Raw genomic sequence first — 22,728 nt, 5'->3', positions numbered from 1 at the left:
CATGACAGTTTTTCAGTTTGTATGCTGAGCATAAACTTTTATTTGCCTGTAATGATGAAGTGGCAAATGTATCAATCTGACTGATAAGTACGTTTAGTCAGTCCAAAAGTTTGCTCATCTTCTGGTAGAATAATACATTCAGCAGCCTTCGCATCAGTAGTATATGCATGGTCTATCTATGCTCTGCACACAAACATATGCATAGTAATATGGACATCAACTGAGAATAAAGTGACAAACTTTATTAACAAAAAATGGTGCCATCCAAAAGTTTAAGGGTTTAATATTGGGTAATGTAGCATTCTTTGACACAAGTGTGTTGTTTTTGAGAAAGTTGTTTTATAGAATAAAAAAACACCTTGTTTGTTAACCATTTGCCTAGCCTTGACAAAGACATCTATTTTCTACATACTTTGTGCTCTATGATGGATGTCACAGCTGACAAGGTACTAACTATTCATAACAATTTCACTGAAAATTACCTCAAAAGTTATTAGACTATCTTTTTTTGTTGGTAAAGACACTTGCGTCAATGCAGAACCCTATGCACTTAAGGACTGAAACTAGACTGGTGTTAAAAAAATGTATCAAAAATTGAATGTGTGAATTGAATTGTATGCCAAATAATGATTGTAGTTTTTGTTTTGATGTAATACTTGAAATGAATATGTTGAATACAAAACACTTTTTAGCCAGTGAAAGTGTATTTTTGTTGCCCAAAGCCTGTCCTGATGACTCATGCTCTTTTCCAATGTTTATTTGAACTGCAGAGCATTTCAACAGTGTTCTGAAATTTAGTAAAAAGTTACTAAGCATTTTATTGTTGGAATTATTTTTCTTTTGCTTGTATTTCTTGGGCTGACATTAAGTCTCAAATTTCACATGATTTAATACTAAACAAATCTGAAATAAGACTATAAATTTGTTAAACATTTTGAAAAAATATTTTGATATATAAAACATAGTGATTTAACCAATCATCTGTAGCCTGAAACAGGTCCATAAAATCCAATAGGCTGGTCACTAGTTAAAAAAATTAAACTACAAAAAATTAGGAAGAATTTATATATATAAAAAATGAAAATACATTTATTTATGATTTTTATTTATTGAAAAAAAAATATTTCAAGAGGGTGATATAGAAGAATACTTTTTTAGGAAAACATCTTGTAAACATATTCAATAAATAAATATTCAATTAAAAAATCATATGCAAGTGCTGTGCTTGAGCAGAAGTAAAATGTAAAACATCAATGTCAGAGGCCCAACTATGTCAGTATGTTGTGTGAACTAAAACAGAGTTGATCACACATTAACAGAAGTGGCTCAGAATTGGTTCAAACAGTGGTCTTTGAGTTTGTGCAGATTATCTAACTTCAGACTGGATAACAGATCTATGAACCAAATTAAGGTAAAATAAAAACTACTTTTGGCACAAAGCTAAACAATAGAGTTCTTAAAGATAAAAGGAAATTTTAATCTTGATGATCTAGAGTACTTTCTGTATGTCTTCACATTTGCATTGCTGCTTGTACAGTATATTGTGCAACATTTCTTTTAGGGTTGTATTAGGCAAGGTTTCCCCAATTCAAAAGTCGAGAACAACTGGCCAGGTCAATATAAACTAATACAAGGTTGCATATTTGTAGTACACTGTTTTGTTCATATTACATATGTTTTGAAATAGCTGTAGATAAAACAATGACTAGTCCCCACAGGGATTTAAGGTACCCAAAGGTGACTTTAATCAGTTTGTGTATCTGTGTAAAACTGTATAAAACTTTCTTAGATGAAGAACTTTACTAATTGGCTTTTCTATGTATGTGAATGTTCCTGTAAATCATCCTGAGACAACTTTGTTGTGATTTGGTGCTATATAAATTAACTGAATTGAACTGAATTGAATTAAAGTCCCCAAAGGGATATAAGGTACCCAAAGGTGACTTTAATCAGTTTGTGTATCTGTGTAAAACTCAAGTCCCCAAAGTGGACTTAAAAATTCCCTGGTCCCCAATGTGAAGGCAAAAAATAATTTTATCAAAAAAGGATTTAAACAAAATTTTCAGGTGACATTTGTTTTCTGTAAATTTAGAGTAAAAAAAATCACATAGCAGTTTGTCCCTAACCCATTCAGAAAGGGGTGTCCCCTAAGGTAGGTAGTTAAAATATGCGCCCCCAATTTGGACATAAGCAAACCATGGTGTGTGTGTGTGTGTGTGTGTGTGTGTGTGTGTTGCACACAAAAATTAACTATGCATTCACTGTAATTTAGTAGCATGAGTAAATCACAGCTTTGTGCTGCTTGTGATTCTGAACTCATGCTGTCAAAAGCTGCAGCATACAGTCAGGAAACGTCCAGTAGCTCATGGAAAAGGCCGTTCATTGTTGGCACCACTGTGTCTTCAGTCCGTCAGTCAAGCAGAACTTGATTTTTCCAGTTCTCTTTGAATTATTCATGGCACTCAAATGTTCTGTGTGCCCCGGGGAGTGGAGTACAAAGCTTTTTAGGACTGCAGCATGCCGCCTTCAGGATTTATTGTTGTTGCAAAGAAACTGGTTGAATAATTTTTAATGTCAATCAACGTGAGAACAAAGAAAAGTAAAGGTCATAACAGTCATTTATGAAAAACCAATTAGTCAGCTTCAGTGTCACACTGACTGCTTTTCCAGCTAATTTAGTGAAAACAAGTGGCTTTGTACAGCAGACACTCTTCAGTCACTTTGATTATGCTTGGCTCCAAGAAACTCCAAGCAGAGCAAGTAAACCATGTTCAAACGTCTGTTCTTGTTTTAAACACCGACTTTCAACATTTCTTCTGCATAGAAAACTAATGTTGCAACTTTTACAAATGAAGCTGATGCTCTGTTGTACCAGCAAATTAAAAATGAAGGTCTACAGGTTGTTGATTGCTAATTTATCAGTGCATTGTGTTCATCAAAGATGGTGAAGAGACTTTTATTTAGTGTTTTCTGCATCACAGTTTTAAAGGTTTGGACAGGCTGCAGTCACAAGCTCAACAGGTTGGTTTGACCTGTTTGGATCTCTTTGCTGCAGCTCTACATGGAAACAGAATCTGTCAGAAAAGCATTTAATTGACATCATACAGGTTTAACTTTATGCTTTACTGGTTATTTATTTCACCTCTAATATTTGGTTTTAGCTTAATTGGTACATTTTCCACATACTTTCTAATAAATGAAATCTGAAATCTTGAAGGTTAAGTTTAAACTGGTGAAAAAGGAAATGTGTAATGTGCAAAACATTCAAGTTTTGAATTATCAATAAGCAAAAGTAATAATTCAGCATCTCTTGTGCCTTAAAAATTAAATATAAAATTTGTTGTTTCGTAATTTTAAACAATTAAATCTGTTACTCAGCAGACTTTTTGACAGTGTGAGAAATATAGGACCGCTTGAGGAGGGAGTTCTGTTTGTCAGCATTTTGGTTACAGAACAACCAGTATGCATCACTGCAGAAGAATGCAGAGCTTGTTAATACACCTGTCCCATCTCTCAAATCTAAATGTCTAAAACGTCTATCTACAAAAAAAATCTGAAACACTTGAGATGGGACTTTTGTGTCTTTGTACTCTTAAATTAACTGAAAGCAACTGTTACATCCAAAGGAGAAGCAACATTTATGCAAAGCTTTGGAAGTCCACGAGCTCATGCCCACATGATCATTAAAATATTTTCACATGACTGAATTTCACCCGGGCAGCAGGTGGCGCAACTGGTAGAGCTGCTGCCTCTCAGCGAGCAGGTCCTTGGTTCAAATCCCGGTCCAGGGGCCTTTCTGGGTGGAGTCTGCATGTTCGCTCCATGCATGCGTGGGTTTTCTCCAGGTACTCCAGTTTCCTCCCACAGTCCAAAAACATGCATGTTAGGCTAATTGGTAACTCTAAATTGTCCCTAGGTGTGAGTGAGAGAGTGAATGGTTGTTTGTCTCATTTGTCTCTATGTGTCCCTGTGATGGACATGCGACCCGTCCAGGGTGTACCCCGCCCCTCGCACAGTGATTGCTGGACATGGGCACCAGCGACCCCTGTGACCCAAAATGGAATAAACGGGTAAAAGATAATGGATGGATGGATGGATGAATTTCACCCCACTTTAAAAAAAAAATCCCCACACACAAACATGATTTTTCCTCTTTGCAGCTCCTCTCATTTGTATCTGAATTGTCCTTAAACAGCTCAAAGCTCCATCATTTCTCTCTCAGCGTAGCTACTCGTGATAGTTTTTGTTAATGTGACCCGACTTGGGTCCTTCTAAAAAAAAAAATAAACATCCTTCATCAGTTTAATACACACAGACAAGATGTCTCGGACTGGTCTGACATTCTGCCTCGTCTACCTTCTTGGTAAAATCTCAAGTATGAGGCTGTAGGAAGTCAAAGCAATTCTATAAAAAGAACAACTTGTACTTCTCAGAACTCGTGTTACTTTGTTTTTCCAGGGCCTCACTTCAGACTTGAAACAAAAAAGACAAGTGTCTGTAATCTGCTTAATTCTAGTGACTGCGTTAAGTAAAGCGTGAACACTTCACGCACACCTAAAGGATGTACTTCAAAGAGTTTAATTAAAAACAAAATGATAACTAAATGTCAAAGTTAAAGTTTCTTTGTCATTTGCAACACATGTGGTACATGTGGTGGAACGAAATTGTGTACACAGGGCCCCAGTTACATCCAACAAAAATATAAATTGTAAAGAAAAACAGTAATAAGATCTAAGATATGAACTAAGAAATACAATAAACTAAGAATACACTAATGGTACAAAAACAATACACCAAACAACAGCAGCACGAACATGAGTCTGTGTGAGCAGATGATGATCTTTAACCCTTGTGATTATAAAGTGAGCTCCTTTGAAATTCAACTGAATTCAGTTGAATTCAGTTTATTTATGTACAGGTCCTTCTCAAAAATTAGCATATTGTAATAAAGGTAATTATTTTCCATAATGTAATGAAAAAAATTAACCTTTCATATATTTCTGATTCATTGCACACCAACTGAAATATTTCAGGTCTTTAATTGTTTTAACACTGATGATTATGGCATACAGCTCATGAAAACTCAAAATGCCTGTCCCAAAAAATTAGCATATCATGAAAAGGTTCTCTAAACAAGCTATTAACCTAACCATCTGAATCAACGACGTAACTCTAAACACCTGCAAAAGATTCCTGAGGCTTTTAAAAACTCCCAGCCTTGTTCATTACTCAAAACCGCAATCATGGGTAAGACTGCCGACCTGACTGCTGTCCAGAAGGCCATCATTGACACCCTCAAACAAGAGGGTAAGACACAGAAAGAAACTGCTGAACGAATAGGCTGTTCCCAGAGTGCTGTATCAAGGCACCTCAGTGGGAAGTCTGTGGGAAGGGAAAAGTGTGGCAGAAAACGCTCCACAACGAGAAGAGGTGACCGGACCCTGAGGAGGATTGTGGAGAAGGGCCGATTCCAGACCTTGGGGGACCTGCGGAAGCAGTGGACTGAGTCTGGAGTAGAAACATCCAGAGCCACCGTGCACAGGCATGTGCAGGAAATGGGCTACAGGTGCCGCATTCCCCAGGTCAAGCCACTTTTTAACCAGAAACAGCGGCAGAAGCACCTGACCTGGGCTACAGAGAAGCAGCACTGGACTGTTGCTCAGTGGTCCAAAGTACTTTTTTCGGATGAAAGCAAATTTTGCATGTCATTCGGAAATCAAGGTGCCAGAGTCTGGAGGCAGGCTGGGGAGAAGGAAATGCCAGAAGTCCAGTGTGAAGCACCCACAGTCTGTGATGGTCTGGGGTGTCATGTCAGCTGCTGGTGTTGGTCCACTGTGTTTTATCAAGGGCAGGGTCAATGCAGCTAGCTATCAGGAGATTTTGGAGCACTTCATGCTTCCATCTGCTGAAAAGCTTTATGGAGATGAAGATTTCATTTTTCAGCAGACCTGGCACCTGCTCACAGTGCCAAAACCACTGGTAAATGGTTTACTGACCATGGTATTACTGTGCTCAATTGGCCTGCCAACTCTCCTGACCTGAACCCCATAGAGAACCTGTGGGATATTGTGAAGAAAAAGTTGAGAGACGCAAGACCCAACACTCTGGATGAGCTTAAGGCTGCTATCGAAGCATCCTGGGCCTCCATAACACCTCAGCAGTGCCACAGACTGATTGCCTCCATGCCACGCCGCATTGAAGCAGTCATTCATGCAAAAGGATTCCCGACCAAGTATTGAGTGCATAACTGAACATGATTTTTTGAAGGTTGGTGTTTTTTGTATTAAACACTTGTCTTTCATTGGTGGGATGAAATATGCTAATTTTTTGGGACAGGCATTTTGGGTTTTCATGAGCTGTATGCCATAATCATCAGTATTAAAACAATTAAAGACCTGAAATATTTCAGTTGGTGTGCAATAAATCTGAAATATATGAAAGTTTCATTTTTATCATTACATTATGGAAAATAATGACCTTTATCACAATATGCTAATTTTTCGAGAAGGACCTGTAGCACCAAGTCACAACAGAAGTCATCTCAGGGTGCTGTACAAAAACATTCATATACATAAAAAGCAAGTTATTAATAATAATTATCTGAGGAGCAGACTGCTTTGAATTTAACTCCATCACAGAACTCTCATCTTGAGCAAGCATGAAGGCGACAGTGGGAAGGAAAAACTCCCTCATGAGGAAGAAACCTTTAGCAGAACCAGACTCAGGACAAGCGGCCATCTGCTTCGACTGGATGGGTTTGAGAGGAACAGATACACAATGGCAGGTCGAAAAGCACATGCTAAGATAGAAATAAATTCAAATGAAAACTATTCAATTTTAACAGTTCATTTTAATAAATGAAGTCATTTTGTCCTCTAGTAGTATGGCAGCATAACAAGCCAACCCTAACTATAGGATTCATCAAAAATGAAAGTCTTAAGCCCAGTCTTAAAACTGAACAATGTGTCAGCCTCACAGACAGAAACTGGAAGTTGGTTCCACAAGAGAGGAGCCTGATAACTGAAAGATCTTCCTCCCATTCTGTTTTTGGAAACTCTAGGAACCCCAAGTAAACCTGCAGTTGAGAGCGAAGTGCTCTGTTAGGAAACTATGGAACAATAAGATCTGTAATATAAGATGGAGCCAGGTTGTTGAGAGCTTTGTAGGTTAGAAGTAAGATTTTGAATTCTATTCTGGATTTGACAGGGAGCCAAATGGAGAGAAACTAAAACTGGAGAAATATGATCTCTCCTACTAACTCCAGTTAAGACTCTGGCAGCAGCATTTTGGATCAACTGAAGATGTTCTAAAGAAGTATTTGGACACCCAGATAATAAACCATTGCAATAGTCCAGTCTAGACGTGACAAATGCATGAACCAGTTTTTCTGCATCATTTTTAGATAACATGTTTCTAATTTTAGTGATATTACGCAGGTGGAAGAAGGCAGTTCTAGTAACGTTTTTAATGTGGGGAATAAAAGACATGTCCTGATCAAAAATAACACCAAGATTTTTAACATTAGAGCTAGAGGACAGATTGATGATGAATTGTGAACTAATGAATTGTTTGTTACTGTCCCCTAATACTCAAACAAGACGTTCATGCAGGTGTAAATATTTAAATCTCTTTATTGCTCTCTAAACCTTTACTCCATATGCTGTTTTCTTTTAAATTAAAAATGATCTGATTTTAGTGAGCGGTTGAGGTGATTTTAAGCTCAAGTGTCTGGTGCATTTTTTTCCTAATGAAACTGTTGTTGGAGGATTTGAACAAGATAAAAGTATTTAAGTCTGACTCTGTCCTCTATCCAGGTACCCTCGCATACACAAGGAGTCTCTTCTTCCTGTAGCCACAAGCCTGCGCACGAGTGGACAAAACGCAGATGGTTGGTACCCTCCCGGTCACGGCGACATCTACGCTAGTTTCTACAACTCAGGTCTGTTGGACAAGCTGATCGCGCAGGGCAAGGAATACATCTTTGTTTCCAACATCGACAATCTGGGAGCCACTGTGGACTTGCACATCCTGCACCACCTGGTCAGCCAGCCCAACGGCAAACGCTGCGAGTTTGTCATGGAGGTGACTGATAAGACGCGAGCTGACGTTAAGGTACATGCAGGCAGACGGTTGGAGTTCATGTGATGATCTGGTTCCATGTTCCAGTATTATGATTTTAGTTTTTTTTTGTTTCTGTGTTGTGGACGATGTCGTAAACCTGACTGTTATTTCCAGGGAGGCACACTGATCCAGTATGAAGGAAAGCTGCGTCTGCTTGAGATTGCCCAGGTTCCCAAAACCCATGTGGACGAGTTCAAATCTGTTTCCAAGTTCAAGATCTTCAACACCAACAACCTGTGGATCTCTCTGCCCGCGATCAAGAGGCTGCAGGAGCAGAACGCAATGGACATGGAGATCATTGTCAACCCCAAGGTAAGGTGTTGGGTTTTCAACTGGTCCAGAGGTATAAAATGTAGATATTTTTACTTTTTTTGTAAATGAAAGTTTGATTTTATTTTTATAGCATCGTACTTTCAATTCAGTTCAATTCAATTCAGTTTATTTATATAGTACCAAATCACAACAATGTTGTCTCAGGGCACTTTACAGAAACATTTACATAAAAGCCAATTGGTAAAGTTCCCTATGGAATCCAGCAGACAAGTTGAATCTTGGCTTTGTTGCAGTCTCCCATCCTGAGCAAGCACAGTGGCAACAGTGGAAAGAAAAAACTCCCTTTTAAAAGGAAGAAACCTCCAGCAGAACCAGGCTCAGGACAAGCGGCCATCTGCTTTGTCCGGCTGGTTGAGAGGACAGGAAGGAGAGACAGACGAACATAGAATGGTAGGTCCAGGTATAGATCCAGGTGTATCTGAAAGACAAAAAAAAAAAAAACTTTAAGGATAGAAAAAATAATTACAAGTACAAAACAGGTTGAGCAGAGTAAGTAAAGACCGTAGCTTGTGGTCAGTTTGTCCTCCAGCAGTCTAAGCCTATAGCAGCATAACTAGGGGACAGCTCAGGAAACCCAAGCTGACCCTAACTATAGGATTTAGCAAAAAGGAAAGTCTTAAGCCTAGTTTTAAAACTGGATAATCTGTCAGCCTCACGGACAGAGATTGGAAGTTGATTCCACAAGAGAGGAGCCTGATAACTGAAAGATCTGCCTCCCATTCTGTTTTTGGAAACTCTAGGAACCACAAGTAAACCTGCAGCCTGAGAGCGAAGTGCTCTGTTAGGAAAACATGGAACAATAAGATCTGTAATATAAGATGGAGCCAGGTTGTTGAGAGCTTTGTAGGTTGGAAGTAAGATTTTAAATTCTTTTCTGGATTTGACAGGGAGCCAGTGGAGAGAAACTAAAACTTGAGAGATATGATCTCTCCTACTAACTCCAGTTAAGACTCTGGCAGCAGCATTTTGGATCAACTGAAGACATTTTAAAGAAGCATTTGGACATCCAGATAATAAACCATTGCAATAATCCAGTCTTGACATGACAAATGCATGGACCAATTTTTCCGCATTATTTTTAGATAAGATGTTTCTAATTTTAGAGATATTACACAGGTGGAAGAAGGCAGTTCTAGTAACGTTTTTAATGTGGGGGATAAAAGACATGTCCTGATAAAAAATAACACCAAGATTTTTAACATTAGAGCTGGAGGACAGATTAATGCCATCTAAGGAGGGAGAAAGACTGAAAAATTAATTCCTAAGGTGCTCAGGTCCAAAAACCAAAACCTCAGTCTTGTCTGTGTTCAACAGGAGAAAATTAAGGGTCATCCAGGTTTTTATGTCTTTAAGACATGCTTGTAGTCTAAGTAGTTGATTGGATTCATTGGGTTTAATGGACAAATATAATTGTGTGTCATCAGCATAACAATGAAAATTTATCCCATGCTGTTTACATATGGTTCCATTAGGTAAAATTATTAGAGTATTGGGCCAAGCACTGCGCTCTGAGGAATGCCATGACTAACTTTGGTGTATGAAGAAAACTTATTATTTACATTTAAAAACTGGAATCTATCAGATAGATATGATTTAAACCATTTTAGATGTTTCTGTAGTCCCAACATCATGTTCAAGCCTCTGTAGTAAAATATTGTGATCAACTGTATCAAATGCAGCACTGAGGTCTAACAGGACCAGTATAGACACAAGTCCATTGTCTGAGGCCATGAGAATATCATTAGTTACTTTTACTAGTGCTGTTTCTGTGCTATGATGAGCTCTAAACCCTGACTGAAACTCTTCAAACAGATTATTTCTTTGTAGATGTTCATGCAACTGACCTGCAACTATTTTCTCTAGAATTTTTTAGATGTCAAAAAATCAAAAAAAAAAAAAAGAATTTTTTAGATGAAAGTTAGATTAGATATAGGTCTATAATTTTACTAATTGTCTTTTATGTATGTGAATGTTTCTGTAAAGTGCCCTGAGACAACTTTGTTGTGATTTGGCGCTATTTAAATAAACTGAGTTGAATTGAATTGAATAATTGGCCAGAATTTCTGAATCAAGATCAGACTTCTTAAGTAAAGGTTTAATTACAGCAACCTTAAAGCGCTGTGGTACATAACCATTCATTAAAGACAAATTAAGTAGATCCAAAGTGTGGACATTAATTAAGGGAAATACCTCTAAACAGTCTGGTTGGGATGGGATCTAGCAGACATGTGGATGGTTTGGATGAGGTTATTATTTTTGACAATTCAGAGAGCTCAACAGGACAAAAACTGTCCAAACATAAATCAGGCTCTAGTGAAATTTTCAAAGTCGTCTCATTTGACAGGGGACTAAAGATGGTAGAAGGAAGGATGGTTTGAATTTGCTCTCTAATTGAAATAATTTTATTTATAAATAATCTCATGAAGTCATCACTACTTATAGTTGTAGGGATACATGGGTCAACAGAAATGGGACTTTTAATTAGTCTAGCAATAGTACTAAACAGAAACCTAGGGTTATTTTTATTCTCCTCTATTAAAGATGAATAATATAAAGTTCTAGCGTTGCATAGAGCTTTTTATATGTTAGCAGACTATCTTTCCAAGTTAAATAAAATTCTTCAACATTAGTAGAGCGCCATTTTCTCTCCTGGTTTCTAGATGCCTGCTTTAAAGTACGTAACTCAGAATTGAACCAAGAAGCCAGATTCCTCTGATTGATTACTTTCTTTTTCAGTGGAGCAATTTTATCAAGTGAAGTTTGCATTGAAGTTGTAAGATGATTTTTTTCAGTATTTTTCAGATGTTTTTATTCGGAAAATGATAAATAGGTAAGTTTAAAAAAAAGTATGTATTTGAAAATGTTATCTAAAGTACAATTTGGAACATTAGTAACTTTAACATTTTCAAATACATACATTTATTAAAAAAAAAACTTTAACTGCTGAAAAGTATTGGATACATATATTTGTAATATATTTTTAAAGTGTGGTTTGAAAACAAAATTTTACAAATGCATTCAAAGTGCATTTTACAAATGTTTATATGAAGTTTAATTTAATAAATATATTTGATTGAAATTTCTGTTATATTTTACAAGAAATATTATTTTATAAAGTGTAACAAAATATATTTTATAACCATGCACTTGATGTATATTTAGATAAATCTATTTATTTTACATTATCGATTCACTGAGAAAATATTCTGTATTTCTGGAAAATGAAGCCTGATTAAAATATACTTGAGTACATAAAATTTTAACCTGCTAAAAAGAAAAAACAGTGAAAACCTTGAGTTCAGTGTAACGTGACATGAGTTGTTGTGACTGCTTCATCAATTTAACTGTTGTCACATAAAGTTGAGGCTCGTTTAGTCTGTCAGCTGTTTTCACACTCTTGTTTTCTTGGTTGTACTTTCCTCCATACTTTATTTTATAATTTTTTTTGCAAACTACTTCAGCAGATTTTCCAATTTGAAAATGATTCAGATCTCTTCAGTTTCTTCAAAAACATTCTTTAGCATACTTGCTCTGTTTGTCTTTTAGCTAGTGTCTTGCTAATTTGATCTTTTGGCAATAGTTTGGCTACTTGTTCAGCTCAGTTTCAGTTTCAGCTCCGCCTGCCACTGTTAACTGGTTTCAACAATTCAGTTCAGTTATTCTTGAACAAATCGCAGCGTTCTCTTTTTGTTTGAAAACCTCAAACAAACCACTCGATGCAGGTTTATGGTATATTGTTGGTGCTAACCCAGAGGCACAGACCTCTCATGAGGCTGAGACAATCTGCCACCAGGCTGTTGTCACTTTGCACAGCTGCGTTCACACAGAACAACTACATGGAGTCCTCATTATTGTGTGTGTTATGGAAGTGGGAATAAGTGTGCATGATTTTCCATAAGTCAGAGGGCTCCGTTCCTGTTCTAGTTTCAAATGTAAGACCGTGTCCACTTGTAGAGCAGAAAACGCCTCAGAGGGGCGGACATTACATAACTGCCTCCAACAGGTGTGGACCTGAGTCTCTCATCGTGTTCTTCCATCAAGAAACCTTGTAGTGTCTCATTCGAGTTCATCAGATTCATCTGTGTGGCTTGTAGAAACTGCAGCCTGATAGAAGCAGGTGAGGGTCCTTTAAATATCCTGATGCATGCTCAATAATCCAGGTAGAAAAATCCAAAAAAGTTCAATCTGGTCCTCTGGACATTAAATATGTAAATGGGTCCTTTAAATAATTTATTTTTAAGGATTATAGTTGAGGGTAAGTCAAGTCAAGTCAAGTCAGATTTATTTATAGAGCACATTTAAAAACAGAAACTGTTACCAAAGTGCTTAACAAAAATATCACATCATCAGATAAAAAGTAGCAAGATATATTTACAGCACATGGAATAAAAATATAAAACCAAAAACAATTAGAAACAATGAAATGCTAAATCAGATCACGTTGTGTCAAAAGTCAAGGAAATAATAACAAAAAGCATAAACTCAGTCTGAAACAATGAAATACTAAATCAGATCAGATGACCTTGTGTTAAATAGGAATAATAACAAAAGCATAAACAGAATCAGCATCAATGAAAAACCAGATCTAAAGCTGATCACCCTGTGTTAAATGTCAATGAGTATAGGTGTGTTTTTAGGAGAGATTTAAAGGCAGAGACTGAGGTGGCCTGTCGAATGTTGATGGGCAGATTGTTCCAGAGTTTAGGGCCCACGACTGAGAACGCTCGATCTCCTCTGAGCTTCAGCCTGGTTTTTGGTACGGCCAAAAGCAGCTGGTCTGATGATCTCAAAGCCCGAGAAGGAGTATAAGGAAGAAGAAGGTCGGAGAGGTATGATGGTGCAAGGCCGTTAATGCACTTGAATGTCAGCAGGAGAATTTTAAAATCAACTCTGACACGTACAGGAAGCCAGTGAAGAGAGGATAGAACCGGAGTAATGTGCTCAAACCTGTGAGTTCCTGTTTAAAGCCGAGCTGCAGCATTTTGTACGAGCTGGAGACGTGAGAGTGAAGCCTGACTAACCCCAACATAAAGTGAGTTACAGTAGTCCAGCCGGGTTGTAATAAATGCATGGACTAGTTTTTCAAGGTCGAATCTGGACAGAACGGACTTTAGCTTTGCTATCTGCCTTAGCTGAAAGAAGCTCTTTTGTAGAACAGAGTTGATCTGTTTATTAAACTTAAAGTCCGAGTCTAACACTACCCCGAGATTGGTAACTGACTGCTTTAGATGAGGCTGAAGGGAGTGCAGGTTTACAGGATCAGTGACAGTGGCAGAGCTTGGGTTAAACACAATGACCTCAGTCTTCTGATCATTAAAGCTCAAGAAGTTTGCAGCCATCCAAGTCTTGATATCATCAAGACATTTTAGCAAAGGGAGGATGGAGCAAGAACTGTTTGGTTTTAAAGGTAGATAGATCTGAGAGTCATCGGCGTAACAGTGAAACGAAATACCATGTTTCCTCAGGATTGACCCCAAGGGGAGCAGATACAATGAGAACAGAAGGGGTCCAAGAATGGAGCCTTGTGGGACCCCACAGGAAAGAGGGACAGAAGCAGATAAATGATTGCCAAAGTTAACACAAAAACTCCTGTCACCCAGATAAGAACGGAACCATTCTAGCGCCACCCCTGTAATCCCAACCCAGTGTTCTAGCCGTGACATAAGGATGCTGTGATCAACAGTGTCAAATGCAGCGGTAAGGTCGAGGAGTACCAGGATCACAGACTGACCAGAGTCATTCGCTAGCAGAATGTCATTACAGACCCTTACTAAAGCCGTCTCTGTGCTGTGCAGTTGTTTAAATCCTGACTGAAAAATCTCAAAAATTCCATTTACATTCAAAAACTTGGTTAGTTGACTAAAAACTATTTTCTCCAAGATTTTAGAAATAAATGGAAGTTTTGAGATTGGCCTGAAGTTAGAACAAGCTGCAGGGTCGAGTCCGGGTTTTTTAATTAATGGAGTTACCACTGCATGTTTTAAAACATCGGGGACCACACCTGTAGCCAAACTGCTGTTAATAATGGCAAGAACAGAGGGTCCAGTTGACGGTAGAACCTGTTTAAAAAATGCAGCAGGGATGGGATCAGCAGGGGAGCCTGAGGGCTTCATGTGATCAACGACCTCATTTAAAAATGAGAGTGAGATGGGGTCAAAGTGACTGAAGACTGCTGAGCAGGGGACAAGAACTGAAGGGTCGGCTGTGGAGTGTGGAATTGATGACCTGATCGACTCCACCTTTTCAGCAAAATGCCTGACAAACTTATTACAGGTGTCGACAGAGGCCTCAATGGTGGCAGACTGAGGCACGTTTAGAATGGTGTTAATGGTGCTGAAAAGAACGCGGGGGTTGTGACTGTTTAAGTTGATAATGTTTGAGAAATATTTGTTTTTCTCCTGTTTAACGGTGGTCTGATAGGCTTTCCAACATGTTTTTAACATCTCAAAAGACACCTGAAGTTTATCTTTTTTCCATCGACGTTCAGCTCTTCTGCACAAGCGTCTTGCCTCTCTTGTGGTCTCATTTACCCAAGGGTGGGGCATGCGTTTTCGATTCCTGAGCTTTAACGGGGCGACTGAGTCCAGGATCTGTACACACGCCTCCTGATGCTGAGAAAGCAACTCCTTTGTAGTAAGACCCGCAGAGAGTTCAGAGTCTGAAACAGAATTACCAGCAAAGATGGAAGAGAAGAGTTTGGCGGTGGAAGGGTTAAAAATCCTACAGGGCTTGGGTGTGGGGGGAGGTGCAGGTTCACAAATCAATGAGGTGTTGAATAAAACCGGTTTGTGGTCAGAACAAACTGTCACCAATTTCTAAATCAGAAACAGACAAACCATGTGTTAAGACTAAGTCTAGAGTGTGGCCATGCTGGTGAGTCGGACCAACAACACTCTGAACAAAGTTCAAGGACTGGATGAGGTCTAGAAAGTCCTGAGCTAATGGTTTATCTGGGCAGCACACGTGGATATTAAAGTCACCTAAAATCACAACCCGATCATATTGGAGCAGAATACCAGTTAGAAAGTCAGATAGTTCATTTAAAAACTGTTTATGGTATCCGGGGGGTCTGTAAAAAATAGCACACAGAACTGGGTTGGAGCGGCCCAGCTCACAACAGAGCAGTTCAAAACTTGAATAATTAACTGAACCATGGAGCTGTCTGCAGTGCAAATGTTTTTTAAAAACAGCCAATAATCCTCCACCACGACCAGTTGTCCTTGGAGCATTGAAAAAAGAACAATCCAGAGGCAGTAATTCCAGAAAAACACTGAACTCACCAGGGCAGATCCAAGTCTCAGTGATGAAAAGAAAGTCCAGTTGGTTGCAGCAGAAAAAGTCGTTCAAAATAAAAGTTTTATTACCCAGTGATCTGGCATTTATCAGGGCCATCCTCATAGAATCCACCACAGGAGGAGATGATTGCAGTGTCCAGTCTAGCGGCCTCAGATTTGCAGAGTTAGACGCGCGCCTCCGGCAGGAAACCCAGCCGCGCACGGGCCCAGTGTGATGATGGGACCCCGACAGCGGGACCAGACAGCGCACCACAGGATCTGTACAGCGCCAGGAGCGGAGGTGGAAACGCTCACCATCAGCTGGAGAGGATGTTTCAGAGGCAGCCAGCTGGGCTTTCAGTTTCACCAGCCGGCCAGCGCGTTTTCCACGGCGTCTGGAGCGACGTCTCCGGGGAGGCAGGTGCGCGCCCCGCTGCAGGTAAGCAGGCACGTCCGCCAGCAGCGGGGGGACAGGGGGGGGGTCCAGAGTTACGCTCATAATGATCAAAATAAGCGACATTGGTGCCACAAGGTCGAAGATCCAAAAGTTGTTTTCGGTCATACACCAGCAGAGCGTTGATGTCACAGATGAGAAATGAAAAAAACACCAAAAATACGAACACCATCAGCAGAGGTGGATTGCAAGCCATGTACACAGGCGCCATCTTAAAATAAGAAGGTAAAATAAGAAGGAAATACTCCCTATCTGTAAACATATTCTTAGTGTTTATTGTCCTGAGTGAAAAATACAGAAAGATGCAACGAACCAGTGGGTAGGATTACAGTAGTGTTGTGCAACAGCATTGTTTTTTTACTTCACTGCTGACATTCTTGAAGACGTCCCTCTACCGACAATAAAAACCGGTTCTGTGTGTTTGACACGGTCCACGAAAACCAGAGTGAAGATTTTTCTGTGTCCAGATGGTTTAAACAAAGAAGCTCCTGTTTCAAACTATTGCAAAGGTGCAGTTGAAATTATTTTTGGCATCATAAGACACAACCCCTGAAGTTTGCTGTTTGGCAGGTATTCGGATGCGTCCTAGATTATTTAGTTATTTTTACTGCATAAACCAGTAAAGTGTTAATCTCTACAGATTTTAAATGTAGGACTTGGGTCTAAGTTTCTTATAGTCATACAACTGAAACAGAACCTTCATCTTCAAAGTTTCATCCTACATTTTTAAGTAGAGTTGCTGTGCACCTCAGGAGTGAGTTCTTAACCCCATTCTTTCTCCATTACATGCTGGTTCTTCACCAGCGTACATTACTGTTCTTTGCTGATGACACTCGGCTGTTCATGCCACTTATACAATACTTTAGTATTACAATTAAGTAGTTCTCTATAGATTTTTGTAAGGAGAAAGAGAAAACATTTTCAATTAGAGCTATATTTTTCTCATCCTTCACCTTCAGACACTTGACGGAGGGCTGAATGTCATCCAGCTTGAGACGGCGGTCGGCGCAGCGATCAAATGCTTCGACAACGCTTTGGGAATAAATGTCCCTCGCAGCCGCTTCCTGCCGGTGAAAACCACATCGGACCTGCTGCTGGTCATGTCCAACCTGTACAGCCTGGAGGCGGGTTCTCTCACCATGAGCCCCAAGAGAGAGTTTCCGACGACGCCCCATGTCAAACTGGGCAGCTCTTTCACTAAGGTAACCATGGAAAATTCTAGAATTGCTCCGTTCAAGGTGGCTGCATGTTGGAGTAGCTCTGTTACTTTCATTCTGAGATATTATTTTTTGATAACTTTAATTCCTCTTTTTTTCTGGATATAAATTGCTTTGTTTGGATGATTATTTCCTCTGGTGTCGGATGCTGTGCAGCTGGAAGGATTTTTACAGGAATATCTTTGCTTTTGGACATTTGTTATGATGCGTAACCATAACAACAAGGTTTTTTACAACCGGGAGCAGCTGATTAACATCTCCAAATCTCAAATAATATCTCAACTACAGCCTCAAATTCCAAATGAGTTGAAAAGGAGGCGTCGTGGATGCAGAGCAGGAGCAAAGAAGAGGGAGAAAGGGAGAAGAATGCGGTTTAAACCATCTCTTCCATCGATCATGATGGGCAATGTGAGATCGCTGGGAAACAAGTTGGATGAACTTCAAGCCCTAACAAGGACCCATCCAGAGTATCGGGAATGCAGTGTTATGTGTTTCACTGAGACATGGTTGCAGGATCATATCCCCGACTCCAGCGTTTCCTTGCCAGGCTTTCTGACCATACAAGCAGATAGAGATTTAAAGAGGAGTGGCAAAAGGAAAGGAGGTGGGTTGGCAGTGCTTGTGAACAACAGATGGTGTAATCCTGGACATGTTACTGTGAAGTGTCGTCTCTGCAGTCCAGATATTGAACTGTTAGCCCTAAGTTGTCGTCCATATTATTTGCCAAGAGAGTTCACCAGTGTTATTTTGGCAACCGTTTACATTCAACCCAATGCTGTTGCCGAGACTGCATGTGATGTCATCAGCTCCAAGATTGCTAAACTACAGACACAACACCCTAGTGCGTTTGTTGCAATATCCGGGGATTTTAATCATGCCTCTCTCTCTGTTACACTTCCGACATTCGAACAGTTTGTCAGCTGCTCTACCAGAGAAAACAAAACGCTGGACTTGTTTTATGCAAATGTCAAGGATTCATACATCGCTAAAGCAAGACCCCCTCTTGGCAAATCAGATCACAATCTTGTGTATCTCTGCTCAAAATATAAACCCCTTGTTCAGAGGCAACCTGCAATAAAGAGAACAGTGAGAAAATGGTCAATGGAAGCTGAAGAAGCCCTGCTGGGTTGATTTGAGGCTACAGACTGGGATGCACTGTGCCAGCCACATGGAGAGGACATCAATGCCATGATTGAGTGTGTGACCGACTATATAAACTTCTGTGTAAACAACACCATCCCCACCAGAACAGTGAGATGCTTCCCCAATAACAAACCCTGGATCACCACTGACGGAACTGCTAAACCAGAAAAAAAGAGCCTTCAGGGAGAGAGACAGGGAATTATCGAGGAGCACACAGAACCAACTAAAAGTCAAGATAAGAAACAGCAAGGAGGTGTACAAGAAGAAGCTGGAGAGCAAGCTCCAACCGAACAATATCAGAGAGGTGTGGTCAGGGATGAAACAGATCACAGGCTTCAAGCAGAAGGAGGATCAGAAGGATGGAAGCCTGGACAGAGCCGATGAACTGAACACATTCTTCAATAGGTTCAGTTCAGGAACAAGCTCAGCATCCTCCTCTCTTGCCCACAGCCAAACATACATACCCCCCTCCATTGACCCAAGGCTGTCCTGTCACACCTCAAATATTGTATCTACCACCTCAGTCATGGGCCTTTCTTCTAGATATTGGTCTTCAACTAAATCAGAAGATGCTGATACCTCCTTTGCCTACCCCCTCTGCGTCTCCAGAAGTCAGGTGAGGAAGCAGCTGGAGAGACTGAACTGGAATAAGGCTGCAGGTCCAGATGGTGTCAGTCCCAGAGTCCTGAAGGTCTGTGCAGAGCAGCGCTGTGGGGTTCTGCAGCACCTCTTCAACCTTAGCCTGACCCAGGAGAAGGTTCCAGTGTTGTGGAAAACCTCCTGCCTTGTTCCAGTGCCAAAGAAAACGCACCCATCAGTCCTCAATGACTATAGACCTGTTGCCCTGACATCCCACATCATGAAGGTCCTAGAGAGACTTCTGCTGACCCACCTGACTAGACAAACAAGCACATATCAGGACCCACTGCTGTTTGCTTATCAGCGTGGACTTGGAGTTGAAGATGCCATCATACACCTGCTTCAGCAAACTCACTGTCATCTAGAAAAGGCAGACAGCACTGTGAGAGTCATGTTCTTTGATTTCTCCAGTGCATTTAACACAATCCAGCCTTATTTGCTTTGTCAGAAACTTCAGAAGACTCAGGTGGAGGCCTCAACAATTGCCTGGATCAAAGACTACCTGACAAACAGACCACAGTTAGTGAGACTGAAGGGTTGTGTGTCTAACCAGGTTGTCAGTAGCTCAGGAGCACCACAGGGGACTGTACTCTCACCATTCCTTTTCACTCTGTACACCTCAGATTTCCAGTGCAAAACAGACTCCTGTCATCTGCAGAAATATTCTGATGACTCTGCAGTAGTCGGGTGTATCAGAGATGGACAAGAAGCTGAGTACAGGGAACTGGTGGACCGCTTTGTGGCATGGTGTGGAAACAATCATCTCATCTTGAATGTGAACAAAACAAAGAAGATGATTGTAGATTTCAGGAGAATCAGGAACAGATCCAACCCTATTTTCGTCATGGGAGAAGAAGTGGAGGTGGTGGAGAAGTATAAATACCTTGGAGTTCACCTGGACAACAAACTGGACTGGAAATGCAACAGTGAAGCTGTCTACAAGAAGGGACAGAGCAGACTGTACTTCTTAAGGAAGCTGAAGTCCTTCAACGTTTGCAGCAAGATGCTGCATGTCTTCTATAAGTCTGTTGTAGAGAGCGCTATCTCTTCTGCCATCATCTGCTGGGGAGCAGCACCAGAGCAAGTGACTTAAAAAAGATCAACAAGCTCATAAAGAAGGCTGGCTCAGTTCTGGGGACTCCTCTAGAACCTTTGGAGATGATTGTTCAAAGAAGGATTCTTCATAAAATGAAGAACATTATAGACAACCCTCAGCATCCTCTTCATCAGACTGTCATACAACAACAAAATGTCTTCAGTCAGAGGCTTCTTCAAATCCATTGTAGGACAAACCACTACAAGAGATCCCTCCTCCCCACAGACATCAGCATCTATAACGACTCTTTAATTAAACCAGGATGATGAGTTACAACAACATTTAATTTCCCTCTGGGATTAATAAAGTATTTTTGAATTGAATTGAATTAACAGCAGATGTCAAAACTTCTGCTGTCGCCCGCTGTTTGATAAGTGCCAAACTCTCATTTGTTTATTTACAGTTAACATCTCCATTTGCAAAATAATCCCAACATCCTAGACTGTTATGTTAAACAATCTAATGTATATAATATTATAATATAATATAAAAATATAGTGCAGGATTACAAGAACAGTCCCAGATATCATCCCTGGCTCTGGTCTGTCTTCAGGTTCAGGAGTACGTGACACGTTTTGAAAGCATCCCGGACATGCTGGAGCTCGACCACCTCACGGTTTCTGGAGATGTCACATTTGGGAAAAATGTGTTGCTCAAGGTAAAATGTTACTCTTAAAATCAATGGAATAAATAATAATTTAGAAGTAAAATGGTGTTTGAAAATATTAAATCCACCAGTTGCTGGTATTGTTGGACGTGTTCAAATGTGTTGCTGCATAATTTATTCTGTTGGCCACTGAGGTCTGATGTGGTTGTTGACTTCATGGTGTCAGACTTTTTTGTAGTTCAGAGATGAACAGAAGTTATGTGGCTTTCTCAAACATGCACCATCTGAAAATAACTGCATTGTGTTTTTTAAACTTTTGTCTGCTGTCATTTCTGTTCCTGAAACAAAACACAAACTCATTGCTCATCTTCTTGCCAGGGGACTGTCATCATCATCGCCAACCATGGAGATCGGATCGATATACCAGCCGGTTCCATGCTGGAAAATAAAATCGTATCTGGCAACCTTCGTATCCTGGACCACTAATGCTTTTCCTCGTTAATCTCCCTCATCGTGTGACCTGTCCTGTCTGTGACCATCTGTCCCGTTCGTCCAGCATCAACAGATTGTGAGAGAAGGTGACTTCTTGCCTGAAGGCAGTCAGATTACTTGTGCATTTCAGAGAGCAGCTGGACTGTACTGCCCCCTGCTGGTGTCTTATTATACAGTGTCAAAGGTTAAATTAATAGCAACAGAAAAATAACTAAAGACAACTAATAATATGTATTTTTCTTTCTGATTCTGGCCTTAGTTGAGTAGAAATTAAACCTGCTGAAGTATATTTAATAGTTACAGTATGTCATTAAGACTGCACCATAGTATATAATAAAATGATTGTGTCATTGTCGTGGTCAGCTCTGCTAACGCAGCAAACTCACTCAGAGGTCAAGGTCTAAAAGTTCTGAAGACGTTGTAACCAGTTCTTACAAAGATGCAACACGTTAAGCACCAAAAGCGGGTCATGTATTCCACCTCTGTCAGATTACATGACGAGTGCAGACACAAGAACATCTGAAAAAAAGACCAAAGCTTTCATCTGAGCCCCACGTTGAAAACACAAGTGAAATATTCCCCCAAAATTGGTCCAGTACCTCTGGAACGTCACTATAGACAATTAATTAATTAATTAATGTGCATCTCCTACACGGGAACACAGAATCTTCCAAGAAGGCTAAATTTCCTGTCTCATTATTTTAGGTAAAACATAGAAGTAAAAGTATAAAAGATGGTCTAGAGGTGATTAATCTTGCCGAAAACGTTCAAAAGCATAAATTACAAGGCATGTGTACACGTGCTTTGGAAATATTTAGCTGACAGAAGTGTGGAAAACTGAACCAAAACATACTGAAATAAACTATAAAGCCGGCTAGCTTGATGAGCACATTGGTTAATAATTTTCTATTGTTTTTCATTACATTTACTACATAAAAGTCCTCGTTTGGTTTCTTTGAAATGTGAAAACATGAATGTATCATCAGGTGATGGTGTCTGTGCAACCTGACCTGAGGTCAGAGCTGACAGATGATTTGATAACTTGTCTCCGGAGCATCAGGCTGTGAGAAAGTTTTCTGTACCTCCGTGTTGGAGTCCAAATGAAACCGCTTTAAATGAAGAGGAAGCTGATGCTCGAACAATTTATTTATTTTGAGTCTGTTTTCATGTTGAAACCATAAGCCAGTGTGTTAAAGCAAATCTGTACCTGAAGGCCTTTATTTTTCCATTTGTAACAGAGATTATATAAATATTACAACACTGTGCATTATGCCATATTTTATTGCAGTGCGTCACGTCTTTGTGTTGTTCTAAACTGTTTCCTTCTGTTTATGCTGAATGTCAGGATGTGC

At 39.8% G+C, this 22,728-nt stretch overlaps 1 protein-coding gene across 1 annotated transcript in view; it reads left to right on the top strand.

Moving 5' to 3' along the window:
* Positions 1–22,348, top strand: part of ugp2b (UDP-glucose pyrophosphorylase 2b) — a gene marked incomplete at its 5' end in the record, with an annotated part of 55,936 nt that extends 33,588 nt beyond the window's left edge. The window contains 5 exon segments of the mRNA XM_037681218.1: positions 7,815–8,112; positions 8,236–8,433; positions 17,142–17,384; positions 20,831–20,935; positions 21,263–22,348. Coding sequence (XP_037537146.1) covers positions 7,815–8,112; positions 8,236–8,433; positions 17,142–17,384; positions 20,831–20,935; positions 21,263–21,370 — 952 coding nt within the window.
* Between the last annotated feature and the right edge of the window lie 380 nt (positions 22,349–22,728).

The sequence above is a fragment of the Nematolebias whitei genome, chromosome 1 (assembly GCF_014905685.2).
Source record: "Nematolebias whitei isolate Nwh7 chromosome 1, NemWhi1, whole genome shotgun sequence".
NCBI classification, from domain to species: Eukaryota; Metazoa; Chordata; class Actinopteri; order Cyprinodontiformes; family Rivulidae; genus Nematolebias; species Nematolebias whitei.
The sequence above is the reverse complement of the archived record's forward strand: the minus strand, read 5'-3'. Positions and strand labels throughout refer to the sequence as shown.